Here is a 17178-nt window from a genome sequence, read left to right as displayed (position 1 = left end):
TACTTCATTTAGAGTTGCACTTGCATTATATACTTTATATGGGTCTTTCTGCCACAAGATGGCTACATATAATAAAAAATAAAGCCATGTTTGACGAACAGATGAATATTGTATTACACTTGTGATGACTTTTACTATTATACTTGAAGTAATATTAAGAATGATAAAGACAAAAACCCACACTCCGTCCAATCCGATGGTCACAAAATGATCAACCCATTCCTATACAGATCCTATCAAAAAAAACTAAGAGCATAATAGGGTATGCTGAACTATTAACTCCAGTACAAGTTGCTTGCGAATCAATATCTTAGTCTTGTTTTCGAAGAAGCATGGTCTCGTACGGTGGAATAACATATTCCTTGTGTTCGTGGATACTGAAAGCCAAATGACTCTACCAACTTTGACGAATTTCAGTTCTCAAATCTGTAAATTTTGTGAGACAAAAAAGCAAAATCATGCTAGTGTTCTTCAAACTAGAAACCCGAGTTTCGGACAAAGATTAGTGGTCTTACCAGCATTGTGGGCACATTTAGGAATACAAAAGATAAGGAGTATAGGGCGCAAGATATTGCTGCAGCCGTAATCATGTTGTGGATAAGACGCTTGTCGTCTTTACTAGGGACGAATGCCATTTTCAATGTATTTGTTAGGTCAAAAAGTCTGTACGAGATCTGCAATAAATAAAAGTTTGAATTGCGAGTTAACAACAGTTTTGGCTGTGTTCATTATTGCTTAATATAGATTTTGACTTACCGCAACATATATGGAAGTTGTGAGCATGAAGTTCAACATTGGATAATTTGGTATCAGGGAAAGCAATAATTTTGGCTGACCATCGGGAACACCTGATCTGTAAGTATCAAATAATGATATTATTGGTTGAAAAGACATGTGATGCATGCCTTTCTAAATATATTACACAAAAATAAAATTTGGTGATATACATTTACAAAGATCCTAAAAAAACTCCAGACAGATGATTTTCCTGTATGTTATGTTTAGGAAATTTCTCTTTCTTTTTCCCCCAACTTTTTCCTCTTTTTTTAGTGAACATGTTAACTGCTGTTAGAAAAGTCCGCTATGTATGTTTATACAAAATTGAAATTGCATGTATACTATATTTAGCAATGTGAAGCATCAAATTTGGTTTCTGTGAAATAAGAAACACCGCTATGCATACCTTAACCAGATATGGATTTGTGAAATGTACGTCTCCAGTGTTATTTTCCCGAGCCATCTGATAACATGAGTGTTAATAATACTGAACTTCAAAACGACAAACTACCATCATCTGAGTAAAAGTACACCTAATGCTGTCTACAGATAAAGCTTTGAATAAGATATATGAGAATATGAATCAACCCAAGTGTGAGATGAAATGGCACTTACGCAAACAGGGTCAAAGAATAGCAGCGAAACTGTTGGGTAACATTTCGCAAACATATGTACACCCTGATCAACACAGATGAAATAATAAGACAACAGCTAAGGCTTTGAAATTTGCTACATCATTTAGAAAATACACATACGTTATTGGAATCCATGAAGTATAAGGATGATATTTATTGTAGGTAAGCTTGTCCAGCTTGTATATATACTCAAACCATAGATATCCCATCTACAATTTCAAAGACCAGCACATTAGAACAGCACATCAAAGAATTAGAACAGTCAAATTATTAGCTAAAATACCGTTATGGCTACAAAAGCAATAGCCCCTTTGATTGATAATCTTTTCTTCACTTCAGCTTCCTCCAGTTTCTCCATCCACCTTTCAACCTACAACAATGAATAAGGCCAATGAGCTAGGTGTTCATTCCAACAAAAGCATCACTCTAGTATAATATGTAGTGCAATTTAGAAAAATAAGATGTATTAGTTTCAAGCTTACAGTTGGATGGTAGTAAGCATATATCATTCCAATTATCCATATGTATCGGTCAAGGCCTGACCGAAAATACCACTCATGCAAGGGAGAGAACTGCAATTTTGAAGCTGGGTCTTTATAACCTACAAGTTTGAAGACTTGGGATCAGCAACCTGCAATATTTTGACATAAAAAGTAACAAGAAGAAGTTACTAACCAAGAAGGAAAGTTAATGGACTCCAGAGCAACTCAAACACTCCAGGTATTTCCCATACTATGATGACCACCAAGAAGCAAGAGATGATTTTTATCGCTATGACTGAACCCTTCTCATTATGTTTGTTCATAATACCAAGAGCCCCATAAACCATAAGGGTGAATAGAGTGTGCATAGGGCAAATGTAGTACAACATGTAACTGTTGTTTAGGAGAATGCAGCAAAAGATAACCAAGAAATTAAGTCGCCACATCATCTGTCAACAAGAATGGTATAACATTAGTTTGAAGTCGACTACATAATCAACTAAAATAAGTAATCTTAGACTTCTAAGGGACTGCATACCTGTGCAAATCTTGCCATGCTAAAATCCTTGCGTACATAGTAGTATGAAAAGTTTCCAAATCCAGTCATCCACACATATGCAGCGATAAATACTCGGATTGCATTATAAATTTCTTTTGCAGCAAAGTAATGGTACATCAAAAATAAGACCTGTAAGAGAAAAGCAGTAAGATACAAGCGCAAATATTGGATATATAATAACAGAATGCCAAGACACCATATTACATAGAAATCTTTGCACTCTCACACATAACATATGTAACTTGATTCTGGAATGACAGAACAACCTCCAAAAGGTAAGTGTCGCTAAATAAATGACAATCTCCTTTAACGCGCTTATGATCTCAAGGCTAATTATTTGGTATGGGCAATACATGTTTGAATCAATAGAAAGTACTAACGAAGACAAAGAATACTTATGAAGGATGTTAAAATAAGCATGCATTATTGATGGTTGTTGTCAAAACACGATACACATCCTTGAAAAAGAGAAACAAACCTGCATCCAGCCTTTCCACTCTTCGGTTTGATGCCTATTCAAATAAAGTATCGATTTCCCTGTAAGCGGTGACTTCTCATTATGTATCTTGAAAGAAGTCATTGCTGAAACTATGATGAGAAGGAAGTATAGAAACAAGAAAAAATCCCGATTGTAACTCTGCACAATTAGATGATAAACCAAGATAAATCTCGCCAGAAAATATGATCAGATATAAAAGGAGAGAAGTTTTAAAATAAATAATCACAATTATGTGGTGTACCATAAAATTTTCAGCAATACATTGCAAATTTGCTAAGCAATATCTGCTCACAATTACAAATTATTATACATCTTTTGTAGAAATTCCATACTAGGAATAACAGAATATTCAACTATAGCCCGTCAAAAAGATTTCGTACATCTTTTGTAGAAACGTCATACTAAGAATAACAGAGTATTCAACTATAGCCCTTCAAAAAGATTTGGTCTGTGTACCATATTGAGTAAACTGAGTATGCAAGTAGTGCACAAGGCATCTTCACTATATTGAAAATTTTCACAATATATTGAAGACATACATTAAACTTCAATGTCAAGTTGTCAACAATATCCTCAGTTCATTATAAAAATTAAAATACATGAAGCATCATTTTTTATTTTGGAAAATCATTTTAGAAACAATATGTTAGAATATGGAAAGTAGTGCATGGTAAGAAGCATGAGGTTCTATCTCAAAAATAATTAGTGATGGGTAAAGTAACCCATACTCTTATGTATTGTTGAATGTACCCACATACTTTACATGTGGGATATTTTTCTCTAACATCCCTCCTCAAGATAGTGGTTATTTTTGCTTACCAATCTTGGACGGCTCGATCACAAGTGGCTCTCACTCTTTTTTTGGCTCACTATCCTCGAATCACAAGTGGCTCTCTTGGCTCTCTTTTTGGACCGGTTTTGGATTTAGATTGGATACATACTCGTTATAGTTTTCTTTGGCTCTTGATACTATGTTAAAATGTGAAAAGTGGTGCATGATAAGAAGCATGATGTTCCATCTCAAAACTAATTGGTGATGAGTAGAGTAACACATGCTCTTATGTATTATTGAATGTACACACTTTCTATGTAGGATATTTTTCTCTAACACATACTTTATTGAGACGGACAAAATAACAAATAAAACGTTCAATGGGTCATCCTACGAGTTCTGATGACTACCTTCTCTGATGAGTTGAAGAAGTCTGTACGATCACACACATAATAATATGCTAAAAGGACACCAAATTCAGATCTGCAAGCCAGAACAAGAAGTGAGTTATTCGATCAACAAACTAATCACAGAATAAAAAATAATTAACAATTTGAGCCATCATGTACTCTTACTCTACTTACATTGCTCGAAGTGTCAATCGGTTTTCTAGCAAGAAACTTTCCTCCATCAAAAGGAACCTAAACAAATTTTACACACAGCATAAGATAATAGCAAAGTGATAACCACTTTACACGCCCAATATTTTCAAACGCAATCATTTATACACACCTCACAATAGAAGATGATGAAGACAGTATTCGAGCTCTAGGAGAGGCTGCCTGGACTTTTCCTTCCTCCAGCAGAACAGCTCTATCATCATCCTTAACTGGCTCTTTTACCACGTCCTCCAAAGGGATGTCAGAATGTCTACTGTGTGGAAAAGCAACCTCAGTGAGAACAAAAGTTTAAGTTTTTTGTTTCTCATTCTTTTGCTTGAAAACATATTCAAGCCTTCAATGTAATCAAATCAATAAAGCAGCCCCAATGAGAGCAAAATTTTAAGATTCTTTTCTTCCTTATTTCTTAAAAACACAATCAAAGTAGTGTAAAAAAAAACTCAAAAGAAAAGGAAGTTTGTAACTTTATTTTTCCCATTACTTGCTTATAAACGACTCATGGTAATCAGCTTAGAAATAAAAACCTCAAAAAATATGGGGGAAAATGTAAGTTTTTTCATCCTTGTTTGCTGAAGAACAAAGCCAAGCTAATAAAATTACACATTAAAAGTTCAAATCCAAATTTAAATGAGAGATATACTGCACATAGCTGTATAAGTAGAAGCAGTAAGAGATATAGAACTCAAAGTTTACATAATTGAACAGTTGAACTCACGCTTTAGGAGAGACTGAACTCTTCTTGTACTCCAAAATCTCAGCATAAATCCAAGCCACAATTACAGGTACAAGCCCAAGCAAAAACGAAACCTGTATAATAAAAACAAAAACAAAAAACACTCTTCCATCAACTCCAATGACTCCAACGTAAGCATTATCATTTCAAGAACAATAAATGCAATTCAGAAATTGAGACGAGTGTATCAAGATCTATGAATAAAGCGAAAAAAAACATTTTAAAAAATAAATAAATAAGCAAACAACCTGGCCAGGAGTTACTGCGCCGTAGATCACCATTATTGGCAAATGAGCGTGGAGATCAAACGAGCATTTCACAGATCGGAATCGGAAGCTTGAAGGTTGTCTCCGGTGCCGAGATTTGGATTTTGAGACGACGGTGTATATGTGTAGATGTATTAATGCGTATGGATTGTGTATATTTTTTTGGTGTATATGACTATCTGTGATGTGAGAGAAAAAGAAAAACGAGTGAGAAAGAGAGATAGAGAGAGGTGTTAATGACTGACAACTCTATGCGTAAAAGTTTTTTATTTTATTTATATTATTTTAATAATTAAAACCTATATAATGTATTGTTACACGATTTTTCCAGCGTTGGATGTTGATCCAACGGTCACCGAGAGTTATAGCTTTTATTTATTTGAATTTTTGATAATATTGGGGAGTCGGTGAAAATTTGTCATACTGAACCCTTCCTCACATCACATTATCACTTTTTTTACAAACTTCATAGGATAAAATGATTAAATTTTTTAGAAAAAATTGGGATGGGATAATTGGGGTGAGATAGTGATGAGATTAAGGGTTTAACTATGTGAATTAGTAACTTAAAAGTCAAAATACTATATAATTCTTTGCATAATAATTTGATTGAATTGACCAATTTTAATTGTTTGAGTTGGAAATTATTTGACAAACTTTAAAAAAAAAAAAAAACCGCCATTAGGTAAACAAACCATCATTAATAATTTTGTGGGTGAAACACGCAATCTCTCAATTTCAAACTAGCACTGGACTTCGTTGTTCAAACCCTCTTTTACAGGGTTCTTATAACTTCAATTAACATAAACCTCGTGTAATGTTTAGTGTTTACTTCAATTAAGATAAATAGTTTTAATTTCAAAAGTAGCATCGATGACAATTTATCCCACTCAAAATCATTTTTATTAGACCCAAATAATTAAGGGAAATTTGACTTTTAATGCATGTAAAATATGCCTTATCACTTATATGACTCTCACTTTGGTCATATTATTTACCTTAGTACTCAAAATACCTCTGCCATTTATTCCGACTCTCTCTCTCTTCTCTCTCGGTCTCTCTATATTCCTTCTCACTCTTGGTCCCGAACAAAAAAAAACTCTCAAAACTCACATTTGAATACGTTGCAACCCAACGAAATCGAAGAAGAGAAGCATTGTTGGAGAACCAGGACTTAAACATTAGACCGGAAGCACCTAGAGGCAACCAAACAACTCTGAAGTAGGCGAAACAACTCCCAAGTACGTGAAGGTGAGGGTTTTCTTTTTAATCTGCAATGTCTGGTTTGTTCATAAGATAGGTCTTGATAGTATATGTTAGGTCTGTTTTTGAATGTGCCTCGATTGACCTCGATAGGACTCGATGCTATGAGATATTCAATTTTAGGGTGCCTCGATAGAATGAGACATAAACCATGATTTAACATCTGCCTCGATAGGACTCGATTGGCCTCGATAGACCTCGATGATATTAGACATATGGTTGATTAGCCCTTGCCTCGATAGGCCTCGATGATAATAGAAATATGGTTGATTCTAGCATCTGCCTCGATATGCCTCGATAGAATAAGACTTATGGTTGTTTTAGCACCAATCTCGATAGGCCTCAATAGAATTAGATATATTATGATTTTGCCTTGCTTCGATAGACCTCGATGAAAAAAAATGAAAAATTGTTCAACCATGGCTTGTGCTAGCCAAAGAGCCAAAGTTTAGACAAAGTTTTCTCCTATGGCTCCCCATTTTTTTAAGATTATTCTTGAAGAGAATATTGGGAACACCAAGTTAGTAAGTATACTACTTTACAAATAAACTTGAACACAAAGTAGTATTCTTACTAACTTGGTGTTCCCAATATTCTCTTCAAGAATAATCTTGAAAAAATGGGGAGCCATCTAAACCTTGGCTCTTTAGCTAGAACAAGCCATGGTTAAGCAGATTTTCATTTTTTTTTCATCGAGGCCTATCGAGGCAAGGCAAAATCATAATATATCTAATTTTATCGAGTCCTATCGAGGTTGGTGCTAAAACAATCATAAGTCTTATTCTATCGAGGCATATCGAGGCAGATGCTAGAATCAACCATATTTCTATTATCATCGAGGCCTATCGAGACCTATCAAGGCAGGGGCTAATCAGCCATATGTCTAATATCATCGAGGTCTATCGAGGCAGATGCTAAATCATGGTTTATGTCTCATTTTATCGAGGCACCCTAAAATTGAATATCTCATAGCATCGAGTCCTATCGAGGTCAATCGAGGCACATTCAAAAACAGATCTAACATATACTATCAAGGCCTATCGGGCAGAGCCGACTCTGGGCATAGGCGGGCTAGGCCCGTGCCTAGGGCCCACCCCTACCCAGGGCCCATTTTTTAAAATTACTAAATATTAGTTTAATTTTATTTAAAATTACATATACAAAAGGACCCATTTTTTTCAAATTTATTAAAACCGTCTTAGGCCCACTTTTTTTCAGGGTCGGCCCTGCTATCGGGTGGGTCAAATTTTTTGAAAAAAACCCAGATTTCTCAGTTACCCAGCCCCGATCTATCCTATAAACAAAACATCAACAAAAAACCAGACATTGCAAATTAAAAAGAAAATCCTCACCTTCGCATACTTGAGAGTTGTTTTGCCTACTTCGGAGTTGTTTGGTTGCCTCTGGGTGCTTCCGGTCTGATGTTCAAGTCTTGGTTCCGAAGACCTTCTCCGACAACGCTTCTCTTCTCCGATTCGTTGGGTTGCGACGGATTCAAATGTGGTTCAAGAGTGAGAGTGAGAGGGAATATAAAGAGACCGAGAGAGAAGAGAGAGAGTCGAAAGAATTGTCAGGGGTATTTTGGGTACTAAGGTAAATAGTAAGACCAAAGTGAGAGTCATATAAATGATAATGTATTTTTTAAATACAATCTCCTTTTATGCATTAAAAGTTAAATTTCTCATAATTAATTAACTTAGAACAAGAAAACTAAAATGCTTTTTTATTTTTTATTTTCATCTAAAGCTATTTAATATATACGTAACTAAAATGTCATGCCAAATAAAAAAAAAAGGTTATTATAATAAGAATAAAAGCTTGTGTCGGCAAAGTTAGAAGGAGGTGCCACGTGTACAAATCACTAATTGTTTTGGAGATTAGAAACCACACAAACTCTTATTGTTGTCAATGCCAATTGGAAGGGACCAACATAATTTAAGCCTTTTAGGGTTGGATCCCATCACAATCTCTTTCTACTTTAATAGCATCTTCTTCCATTTATGAGCTAAAACGTAATTAAAAGACATGATGACATACCATAAATGAATACATTTTTTTCTTAGGGAAAATTAGTCTAAACTTAATTAATCAATGATTAAAGATCAAATAAAATAAAAAGGATTCTTGGGATTTGACTGTGATGCCAAAGTCATGGGCCGAAAGAAGCCCATATTGGAGAATTGGGCTTGGATGAATAAGAATCAGGCCGTGCTGAGGTGGAAGCATTTGAAGGCATTGATCGAGAGAAAGAGACGTGGGGTCCACAGTATGCGATCCTCCCTTATCTTATCTTCTACATGGGACAAAACACCTTTACCAATAACTACTGGGTTGGGTACTTCTACTTATGAAGGGGTTTGCTTTGAATGATGGGATTCATATTCCACCACCGTTCTGGATTGTTCTGCACCTGTCAATCGGATCCCTCCCAAGTAGTAGCAGCTGCAGTAGTAGTAGAGTAGTACTGCCAAATCCCAATCTTAGTCTGATCAGACAAAAATTAATTATACTGAGTCAGCCAGCCAAAACACGATTGCGCTGTGCTTAAAATTGCTAATTAAATATTAAACCCCAAACAAACCATCTTAAATTAAATTAATGATTACAAGCAACAACCCCCTTAGCCCCCGTTGTTTTATATTTATAGATCATATATTGAAGAAAACAAAAATGGCTTATGGCATGAGAGGCAAGGAGGCTGGTGAAAATGACCCACTGCGACCCATAATGTTAAACCCTAGTCAAAGTCAGATAAATGGATGTAGAAACTGCCCAACAGTAGCCAATTAGGGATTGTGAGACCCATATTTCTTTAGAATGAGTCGTTTATTTTAAGTTGTCTGAATAAATAATGATAATTCGTGTCACCTAAGCTGCTTCCCCAATCTATAAAATGAGTTGTGGTGGGGGTTTTCTAAAAAAAAATTATTTTGAACGTATCAACTACAACAAGCCACGGACGATTCAATCAATTTCAAACACATGATGGTCATAGTATCTATCTTCTGCAAGCTTCTTCTATATTTCCTATCAATATCCAGTAACAGTATTATGTAAGTCAGTACTATTGGAGTACATCATTGGGGAGGAATGACAATAATTAAAATTTAAAGCATAAATGATTATGATGATAATTGTAAATGACCATCATTATTATACAAAATCATGACATCAAATTAACCATTGATAGTTCCAACCAGCCAAAAAAAAAAGCATAAAAGGGATCATCTACCTAAAATACTTGAAATACACCTATTAGATAAACAATATCCAATATCCAACAGACTACAAACTTTTCTAACTTGTTTAAACTTGCACAAAATCCTAAAACAACCCTCTTTCAAATGGATATTCAATCCCCGCCACCACCCCAATGACTAGATTCATTAGAAGATTAAAAAGAAAAAGAAAAAAAACTTATAATCCTAATTATATTGCTTCATGGTAGTACATGATTTGATTTGAGGTTTTAAAAAAAGATAAACAGATTTTTAGGCAGCATCCTTCCTACCTATCCTTCTTTCTACAAAGAGGAGACTTTAAGATAGAGACATAAAGGAGAGAGAGAGATAGAGAAAGAGAGAATGACCTATTTGTCAATGGTCAGCCCTCATACCAACAAGGGGCCAACCCCTATCGCTTGGATGGTCTCTCATCATCCTCTCCACCGTCATCGTCATCGTTGTCATCATCATCGTCGGAATCATCTTTGTCCGATCTCTTTCTCTTTGGTGGTGCCTCCACCTTCCCGCTACCAACATCATCGTCTTCATCTTCTTCCTCAACTTCCTCCTCACCTTCCTCTTCTCCATTCTCTTCTGGTTCAAAATCACTTGCATCTTCCTCATCCTCTGCACGCCCCACTGGCCGCACAAGGTACTCGGTACCCATATCCTAAATTTTAAATGAAACGTCAGCTACAGTTTAGTAGTAGTACAGACATATAATATAAGAAAAGTACTACCAAATGAAAAAAGTAACATTTTAAAATCCAACAACAGCAGTAGTGAACAGCAATAATTAAAAAGTTTATGATACTTATATGGCAATAAAAGTATATGAGCAGCTGAAGTTTATAATTTTAGCATTTCGATAACGAAACACAAACCAAAAAGTTCGACAAAGTCCCTTTGGGAGATATCTTAACACTAAAACTATATGGAAACAGTGACTTACCTACAACAAAATCTATTAGCAACAAATTGTAACAACTTTTTAGTAAAAAATATAAGCTGGGACCAGTCAGAAGTAAACCAATCAAAAAAATAGTTTTTTCTTTTTCTTTTAGAGAATATTCAATATGCATGAAATACAAATTTTAAAAGAAAAGGTCGGGTAAAATATGATACCGACAAAGTTACCCAAGCTTCAGATCGTGCAACAAATGATGAAAAACTAGCCTAAGTAATATACGGTGCACAACTCTGAAATCATTTCAACGAAGGCAACCATGAAAATAATCAAGGATCTTCAATAGCCAAAAAAACTAAGTGGATCTCCTGACCCAATAATAAGGAAGAGCAAGAGACCAGATAAAGTAACATGATTTTTGAACTCAGGGATAATCATAAACATTTTCATCCTTTATTCACTTTTATTTAAAAAAAAAAACCACCAAACAAAACAAAAACGTTACACTATGGTCATAAACAATCATAGTCAAGATTTGTCTATAGAATCCCCCCACTAAACAACAAAACTGAAAAAAAAAAGAGGAAAATAAAGTAAAACTATATGGGTTGAATTTTTCTTTACTTACATACCAAACTTAACAAAGCTTCTAACGCAGATTTTAAGATCATGGAGCCTGATGTTATACAGTAATCAACTTGTTCAAGAAAATAGAGACAGGACCACAATAATTAATACTCCTCTGAACGCTCATATTTTGGGTTGACCTAACCTACCATCAAAATTATGCAATTAAAAAAAACACATGAACCTCAAAAACCCTAATAAAGGCTTCTTTCGAAGCCAAGTTCACTAAGATAACGAGTACCAATTCAATCCTTGTTTCGGAAAATTGAATAATATACTTCAGAATGATGTCGAAGCAATATATTCATGAACAAATCTGAACAATCACTGTTAAAACTCGAAGCTCCTTCAATTATTTTTTCAACAAGCATGAAAATTCGCATATAATTTCTTTAAAAAACAGATCTGAAATCATATTAGAGATAACAGCATAAACATAAGCAATCTCAAGAAAATAAAAATCGCAAATCTGTTGTAAATAAAAAATTAAAACTTTTACCTCTTCAGGGTCGACTTCTTCTTCATCGTCTTCGTCGCTTCCGTCATCGTCATCGTCGTCTCCATCACCATCACCTTCACCATCATCATCTTCATCGTCATCCTCATCATCATCGTCATCGTCTTCATCGTCATCTACTGAGTGAACCGGAGGACCACCGGAGGATTGTACAACCTCCTGCACATCGTCATCGTCGTCCTCGTCATCGTCATCACCATCATCGTCGTCGTCGTCCTCGTCTTCGTCCTCGTCCCCATCGTCGTCATCGTCCTCCTCCTCGTCGACACTAATATCTTCGTCATCTGATGATATGCTGTCAGCCGTGACATCATCTTCATCTTCTTCAGCCAAACCAACTACTTCGTTTTCGTCTACAACTTCCTCCATAACCTTCATCTTCAAACCCTTGCAAGAATTTTCCAAACCAAAATTTGAATTCACAGGGAAAATCAAAGCACGGAAGATAGAGAAGCAAGAGAGAGAAGGTTCTTCGTTCGCTCTACCAGTAGCTCTGTATTCTGTAATCTCAGCCGTAGAAACAAGCGTTCACGCGGATTGATGATGTGTCAATAGATCGGACGGTCGTGATTTGAGAATTTGTATTTTTGTGATTTCATATTCATTGCGGCGCTCTATTCTGCCCCTTTCAAGTCAGGTGCTTGTCACGTGCTACTTAGGGATGTTTGGGTATCTATCTAGGGTTAGGGTACTTCTTTCCGGAATATTCTGTTGGGCCGAGTCCATTATTATGTGAAATCTGGCCCAAATATTAGTACAAATTTGGGATTATATTTTTTTTAATTTATATGAAAAAATTTATCAATAAAAAAATAAATAAAGTAAGAAAAACATAATTTTTAACTAACAAAAATATACTCTTTCAAAAAAAAAACTAACAAAAATATAAAAAATTAAATTTATAAAAGTGAAAATTCTTAAAAAATATTATAAAATAACTTTTTTTTGAAAAAAAATCATATTTTTATAAACTTTATTAAACAAATTCATATAAAATGAAATTTCCTCAAGTTCTTGCATCGAGCCATAGAGTTTTGCACTTTTTTAAAATATTTTTTCATTAGTAAACCTAAAATAAACTTTATTTATAAAAATAACCACTTAAAATAATTATAATAGTTACAAAAATAATACTCTTTGTATGTCTTTACTTTAAAAATAACTCACCCCATAAAATGTGGACTAAATCCCCTAAAAAGTTAAAAGAAAAATAATAGAGCAAACTCGGAGTCCAATAATTTTTCGTACAATAAATGTATGTGTAGGAGGAGAGATAAGTTCAAATCCCCATTATATTAAAAAAAGCCTTAAAATACTAAGTTTGAAGTGCAAGTGCATTAATCATACAATTGCCAAATTAAGAGATTAGTCAACTAATTTATTGTGAAATAGAAAATTATACTAAATTCAAATTAACAACAATATCCTCACTTTAGGGTGCTAATTAAATTAATTTTAAAATTGAATGCACACTATAATTTTTATGTAATAAGAATACATTAATCATGGAGAGCCAAAAATATGAAATAAAAATCTCCTGTCTTGAAATTACATGTCGTCTCTATCCTATCACTTAAAGTTTGACAAATCATCATTTACGTATAGAAATGTGTATGTAAAGTATATGTGTTGTGTAAAATAAACAATATAGTTTAACAAGTAGGGGTGCACACGGGTCGGGTTTTCAGGTGCATCAGGGTTGGGTTTTGCGGGTTTCGGGTAGATGAAAGTGGTACCGAATCTGGTCCGAAATTTTCAAGTTTTGGGGTGATTTCGGGTTTCAGGTTTTGTAATTATTTTTGGATTCGGGTTACACACGAACCTGTGTGCCATTAATTTCAAAATCTGAACCCGACCCGAACCATGTTGGGTTCGGATCGGATTTCACCTGAATTTGATGGGTTTTGCAAAAATTCGGGTTGGTCGGGTCGGGTTTGCGGGTTTTTCAAGTCAAATGTTCACCCCTACTTACAAGTACACAAATCGAACAAGTAATAAAGTAATCAAGAAAACAATATCATCCCACGTAGAATAAAATTAATTAAACAAATTAAGAACAACGATTACTAAATCCTAATTTTATCTAAACAATCAATTTCAAAAGATTTATGAAAACTTAAAAAAATTAAATATGAATTTGAAAAAATAAATACTTAAATGGAAAAAGTAAAGATAAAAACAATTGTTAAGGTTCAACTTCACTCTTTAATAATTTTAATCTCATTCATTAATGTGTTTAATTCAATCCAATATTCGCAATAACCTAGAGTGTTATTTTATCTCTATGACCTCTTTCGAGTGCCTCATAAAGAATGTATAAGTGATAAATGTTAGGAAAAAATATATTGCCTCAATGGAAATGGGTAAGAATATTACAACTCTCAGCAATAATATTACAAATAAATATAGATTGATTAAATAAGGCTACAACTCTATAACAGAAAATTATAAATAAACAAATAAAAGAAAGAAGATGATGAAGAAGAAGAGAATAGTGAGAATACAACTCTAAGCAAAAGATTACAAGTAAAATAAAGTGTTTGGACCAAAAGAAAAGATTACAACTCTTAAAGAAAATATACAAGTAAATAGAACAAGAGAATAAGAAGGAAAACAATAGAATAAAATGAAGAACAGAAACGCAAGTAAACTCTCACTTACACAACCTAAGTGAAGAGGGTTAGGGATCACCAACTTGAACAAGGTTTAAAACATTTGTCCAAAAGCTTATTTCCCCCTAACTCAAGCACTAAGAGATCTCTCTCAGATATTGGAAATGCTTTCTGGAATTATCAAACCTCAATGTGTTTCTAGCCGAAATGTTATGTATTTCAAGTGAGCTATAGGCTCCTATTTATAGAGTTTAGAGACACTCTTTGAATTTCAAATTCCACCAACCCCATGGCTGTTACCAATGTTTAATTGGATTAATATGGAATTAAAAATGAGATTTGAGAGTTATTTGGGTTTTTGGAACCGTTTAACACATTTGGAAAAAACTGAAAAAATGGCTTGAAATGCACCTGTGGCTGCGGCCACTGCTCTCTGTCCCCCAGGCCGCAGCCACCATCATCCAGTGCCCGCGGCCACAACCCAGTTTCAGCACTTGAAAATGTGTTATTTTTCCAAATGGTTCCAAACCCTCCCAAATAATTTTGTAACCCCCAAAACACATTATTGGGGTTAAAATCATATCTCTAACAACTATTTCACATATGGCTTTATGAAATTTATCTCAATATTGTGTAATACCAAATTTACACAATAAAGGGTAATATTTGGAAGTTACAAATTTGTAACACCAAATATATTACATTATTTGGATATATCTCATATATCTAAATATTATAACTCTCTATTATATGTTACAATATGTGACACTCTTTGTCACATTTATTTAATCTAAAACATTATATTATAATATAATATAATATAATACATTATATTATAAAATAATATAGCTTATATCTCTATACGACCATTTATCCATATTTTCATTAAGTTCAACTCTATAAACAAATCTAAATACCTCACCTCTCAATTTCAAAAGCTAGAACTATTTCACAAATCTAAATAAGTAACCTAATTGAGCATATAAAAAGAATACTAAGTGAGAGTTGAAAACAAATGATCTGAAGATCTATTTTTGATGTTTTAGGGTTTTAGACTCTCTCTACAAGAAAAGTCATTTTCTAAGCCTCTATATTCTCTTATCTTCTTCTTTCTTTGTATCTATCTCATGTGTTGAGAATTGCCCACTCTAGTCTAGGTGATTCTAAGGATACTGTGGAAGGCTATGAATAAATTTAAAGATTGGTTCAGTATCTTGATGATACCCTGCGACAAAAAATATACAAGGGTTAGAGAAACTTAAGGAATGACTTATTCATTCCGCTGCATATAATGTAAGTGTACTCCGAAGTTTCTTTCTTTTAAATGTTTGGGTAATTCACGTTGGATTTCTATTAAAGGTTGTTTTATTTCAAAGCTAATTATTGTAAGAGTCAGTTAACGTTTCAAGAAATTGGGGCGTTACATCAAGATATTTGCCCAAAAACTTATTTCTCCTATTCTCTAAGCACTAAGGAAACTCACAAAATGGAAATAGTTCTCTGGAGTTACCAAGTCTTTGGTGAATTTCTAGCCAAATGCTTTAGTGGATAGAAATAGTGTGTCTTGCAAGTGAGCATTAGGATCCTATTTATAAAATTTTGAGGCTCCCTTTTGAATTTCAAATTCCACCAACTCCATTGGCTGTTACCAGTGTTTAATTGGATGTTTATGAAATTAAAATGAAGACTTGAGAGTTACCTGGAATGTTAAAACCATTCAAATTGGAAAAAAGACAAAATGAGATTTGGCTGCCAACACCCCAAGTTGCGACCGTTAGCTACTGACTCTCAGGGCGCAACCTGGGATGATTGTGGCCGGGCCTGAAGGCTGTTACAGTCTCCCAATTTCGCACATTTTTCCAAAACGTCATAATATATTTCTAACATGATTTTGTAACATCCATACAACTAATAAGAGTTGAAAAAATATATCTTCGATAGGCATATCATGAATTTATGAAATTCAATAAAAAATGTGTAACTCTCAATCTAAACATTATTGGGTGATATTTGAAAGTTACAAATTTATACCTGATTTTGTAATTCAAAAAATATATTACACAATTGAATATATACATTGTCTAATTTGTAACTCTCAATATTATTATGTTAAAATATGATGTAAACATTATATTATATCAAATAATATAACATACACTAGTGTGATCGAATCACTAATTTAGCTTATTTTTTTACTTATATATTACAACTTATGTTCAATTGGTTTGGAATGTGACCTCCATAACAAATAAATTGTTAATTTTTTTTTCAACTCATTACGTGAAAATTCAAGATAAGTAATTATACTTATGTGGAATGTTGAAATTGAAAATGACATTGTAAAAATTTGGTTTTTGGAACTTGGCTTGTATTTGTTGTAATGCTTGGAGATTAAGATGATGACAACAACATAATCCTACACGGTAACAACTCATTCTTCCAATATTTTTACATGTAATTTAATTGTGAGCTAATTAATTATAAGTAATTACGTTAGGTTACCCTATAAGTCAGCTCTGTGTTGCTGACAAATTTTTATACATTAAAATCCAAATTTTAAAGTATGTTAGATATATGCATGTATGTAGTTATAGTTATAGATCTAATATATAGATATACATACATAAATGATGACTTTAATCTAAAATATTGCCGTATTAATCTGCTTTACTTCTTACACTAATT

General features: G+C 33.8%; 2 protein-coding genes across 4 annotated transcripts; both read right to left on the bottom strand.

Moving 5' to 3' along the window:
* Positions 1 to 69: 69 nt before the first annotated feature.
* Positions 70 to 5582, bottom strand: LOC133819573 (protein REDUCED WALL ACETYLATION 2). Of its 2 annotated transcripts, none has more exons than XM_062252855.1 (16): positions 5326 to 5582; positions 5060 to 5151; positions 4457 to 4597; positions 4309 to 4365; positions 4135 to 4207; positions 2932 to 3090; positions 2433 to 2582; positions 2088 to 2343; positions 1895 to 2013; positions 1696 to 1782; positions 1533 to 1621; positions 1393 to 1455; positions 1184 to 1240; positions 757 to 853; positions 516 to 674; positions 70 to 426 (listed from the first exon to the last, which is right to left on the bottom strand). In XM_062252855.1, the coding sequence occupies exons 1-16, from the start codon at positions 5356 to 5358 to the stop codon at positions 421 to 423; spliced, it is 1638 nt and encodes a 545-aa protein (XP_062108839.1). In that variant the 5' UTR covers positions 5359 to 5582; the 3' UTR covers positions 70 to 420. The 2 variants fall into 2 exon arrangements, with proteins under 2 accessions (XP_062108839.1, XP_062108840.1); XM_062252856.1 differs by having other exon boundaries at positions 4457 to 4594.
* A 2874-nt stretch (positions 5583 to 8456) lies between these two features.
* On the bottom strand, positions 8457 to 12517 carry LOC133819572 (uncharacterized). Of its 2 annotated transcripts, XM_062252854.1 has the most exons (3): positions 11864 to 12517; positions 10196 to 10500; positions 8457 to 9091 (listed from the first exon to the last, which is right to left on the bottom strand). In XM_062252854.1, the coding sequence occupies exons 1-2, from the start codon at positions 12257 to 12259 to the stop codon at positions 10240 to 10242; spliced, it is 657 nt and encodes a 218-aa protein (XP_062108838.1). In that variant the 5' UTR covers positions 12260 to 12517; the 3' UTR covers positions 8457 to 9091; positions 10196 to 10239. The 2 variants fall into 2 exon arrangements, with proteins under 2 accessions (XP_062108838.1, XP_062108837.1); XM_062252853.1 differs by lacking the exon at positions 8457 to 9091 and having other exon boundaries at positions 9698 to 10500.
* Positions 12518 to 17178: the final 4661 nt, after the last annotated feature.

The sequence above is a fragment of the Humulus lupulus genome, chromosome 2 (assembly GCF_963169125.1).
Source record: "Humulus lupulus chromosome 2, drHumLupu1.1, whole genome shotgun sequence".
Lineage (NCBI taxonomy): Eukaryota > Viridiplantae > Streptophyta > Magnoliopsida > Rosales > Cannabaceae > Humulus > Humulus lupulus.
The sequence above is the reverse complement of the archived record's forward strand: the minus strand, read 5'-3'. Positions and strand labels throughout refer to the sequence as shown.